Source organism: Sinocyclocheilus grahami, unplaced genomic scaffold (genome assembly GCF_001515645.1).
Source record: "Sinocyclocheilus grahami isolate Dianchi unplaced genomic scaffold, SAMN03320097.WGS_v1.1 scaffold4928.1, whole genome shotgun sequence".
In the NCBI taxonomy this organism is placed as follows: Eukaryota; Metazoa; Chordata; class Actinopteri; order Cypriniformes; family Cyprinidae; genus Sinocyclocheilus; species Sinocyclocheilus grahami.
Window position 1 is genome coordinate 6,171 of NW_015509759.1, and position 1,744 is coordinate 7,914.

A 1,744-nucleotide genomic window follows, 5' to 3' on the forward strand; every position below is an offset into this window, starting at 1 on the left:
AACCACCTGCAAACAAGGTGTTATCTGTTCTGGTATATCACTGCCACATGTGCATTTATCTGCATCTTAGCTTAGCGGCACCTTCATGTGCAAGTTTGGCCGACTGTAGATTCAAAACATATTATTCTTCACAAGCAAGCATTCAGAACTGGCCCCTAAGATGAGAAATCGTGCTGTGCACATAACATTTTGCACAAATATATAATAACAGGTTTGCACAGTAATATGATTTGGATAATTCCTTTAGCGAATCCGGTGTTAAAATAATGCAGGAGGTGAATGCAAATAAATGCAGCGGGTTTAATTAATTCTTAGTGATTTCTGCCCAGAGAGTGAGCCTACAGTTTGTTGGATTCATCATTATTAAATTACTTAATAGTAGATTTAATATTTTGTTCATCTGCTCTACCTGTTCTTTCTTCACTTTCTTTTTTGGCACTGGTTCCACAGTCTTCTCTGACTCAGAACGGCTTCGCACAGATCGGCGCTGCTGCTTTCTCTCTGATATCACACAGACACAGACAAGGTTTTCACAGATTAAACTTATACTGCAAAGGACATTTGAATATCGTTGCAAAAGGGAGTTTAACTCTTTTCAATAACTCTGTGTTTGCGCTTATATATACCTGTGGATTGCTCGGCGCTCTCCTGGTCACTCCAGGCTGAGGGAGACGCAGCTCGCTCTTCTTCACTGGAACATGTCTCTGCCTCTGCCTTATCACTGGAGTCCTTTGTGGGATAGATTGACAAACATTAAAAAAAAAAAAACTACCAACAGCTGCCTGGCAGAAAAGGTGCAATTTCCTCTTAAGCAGCGTGCATGAAGAGAGCGCGCAGAGCCCTAATTTTGGGTTAGCTAGAGCTTGGTAATTAACTTTGAGCAGTAAGCTATAATAGCTGAAGATGTACATTACCAGCATTTCAACCAAACTAAATGCATTATAGAGGATAAATAACGTTTCACAGCATTTTTGGTGACATTAATTCTACCTAACCAGCAAGTTATTATATTGCAGCATACCTATTATCTAGTTAGCATACCCTGGTTTAAATGAGCCAGACAGGAAAGTTAGCTAATATTGGGAAATGTGGGTGCAACAGTATACATATTTACAACATAATACTAAACGTATAAGTGTACTATTTACACAGGGATGCAAATAGCATCCAGTGTTATTTTAGTATTTTTGTTCCATTGTAGTATTTATTACTATTTTGTTGTGCTGAACATTTTTTATTTGTTTTTTTTTATAGTTTTCCCAAGTTTCTTCTAATATGTTATTTTTTCAGCTCCATTTCAAATAACAAAAATGAATGTTACCACTAACAACACATCAGTATATGCTGATATAAAAACAAGATATAAATTTAAGCAGTAGTAAATTTAAGCAAATGTAATTAACTACATTTTAGCAATCTCCATTTGATCAATTTCATTAGACAATTTTATTTCAATGCATAGTGAGTCACTTGTGGGCAACTACATTTTTGATCTGAGAAAGTGTAGCTATTAAAATGTATTTTTTAAATGATGTTTCAGAGTTTCTTTGCTTAAGCTTTTCTTTACAAAATGAGAGTGATCGATGCTGCCATTACATGATTTACAATACCACACTCCCCTTGTGTTCATAATTTTTTTTTCACTTTTACCTCAGGTGACTGAACCTGATCGCTGTGCCTCTCCTCACTCTCCATCTTCTTAGGTAAGTCCAGCTTTTGCTTTGGGAGCTGCCAGTCGCATTTG

At 36.6% G+C, this 1,744-nt stretch overlaps 1 protein-coding gene across 1 annotated transcript in view; it reads right to left on the reverse strand.

The window, feature by feature from the left end:
* Positions 1 to 409: 409 nt before the first annotated feature.
* LOC107577031 (histone-lysine N-methyltransferase NSD3-like) overlaps positions 410 to 1,744 on the reverse strand; it is a gene marked incomplete at its 3' end in the record, with an annotated part of 3,694 nt that continues 2,359 nt past the window's right edge. Inside the window, exon 4 of the mRNA XM_016263152.1 lies at positions 410 to 501. Coding sequence (XP_016118638.1) covers positions 410 to 501 — 92 coding nt within the window. The remainder of the gene's footprint in view (positions 502 to 1,744) is intronic.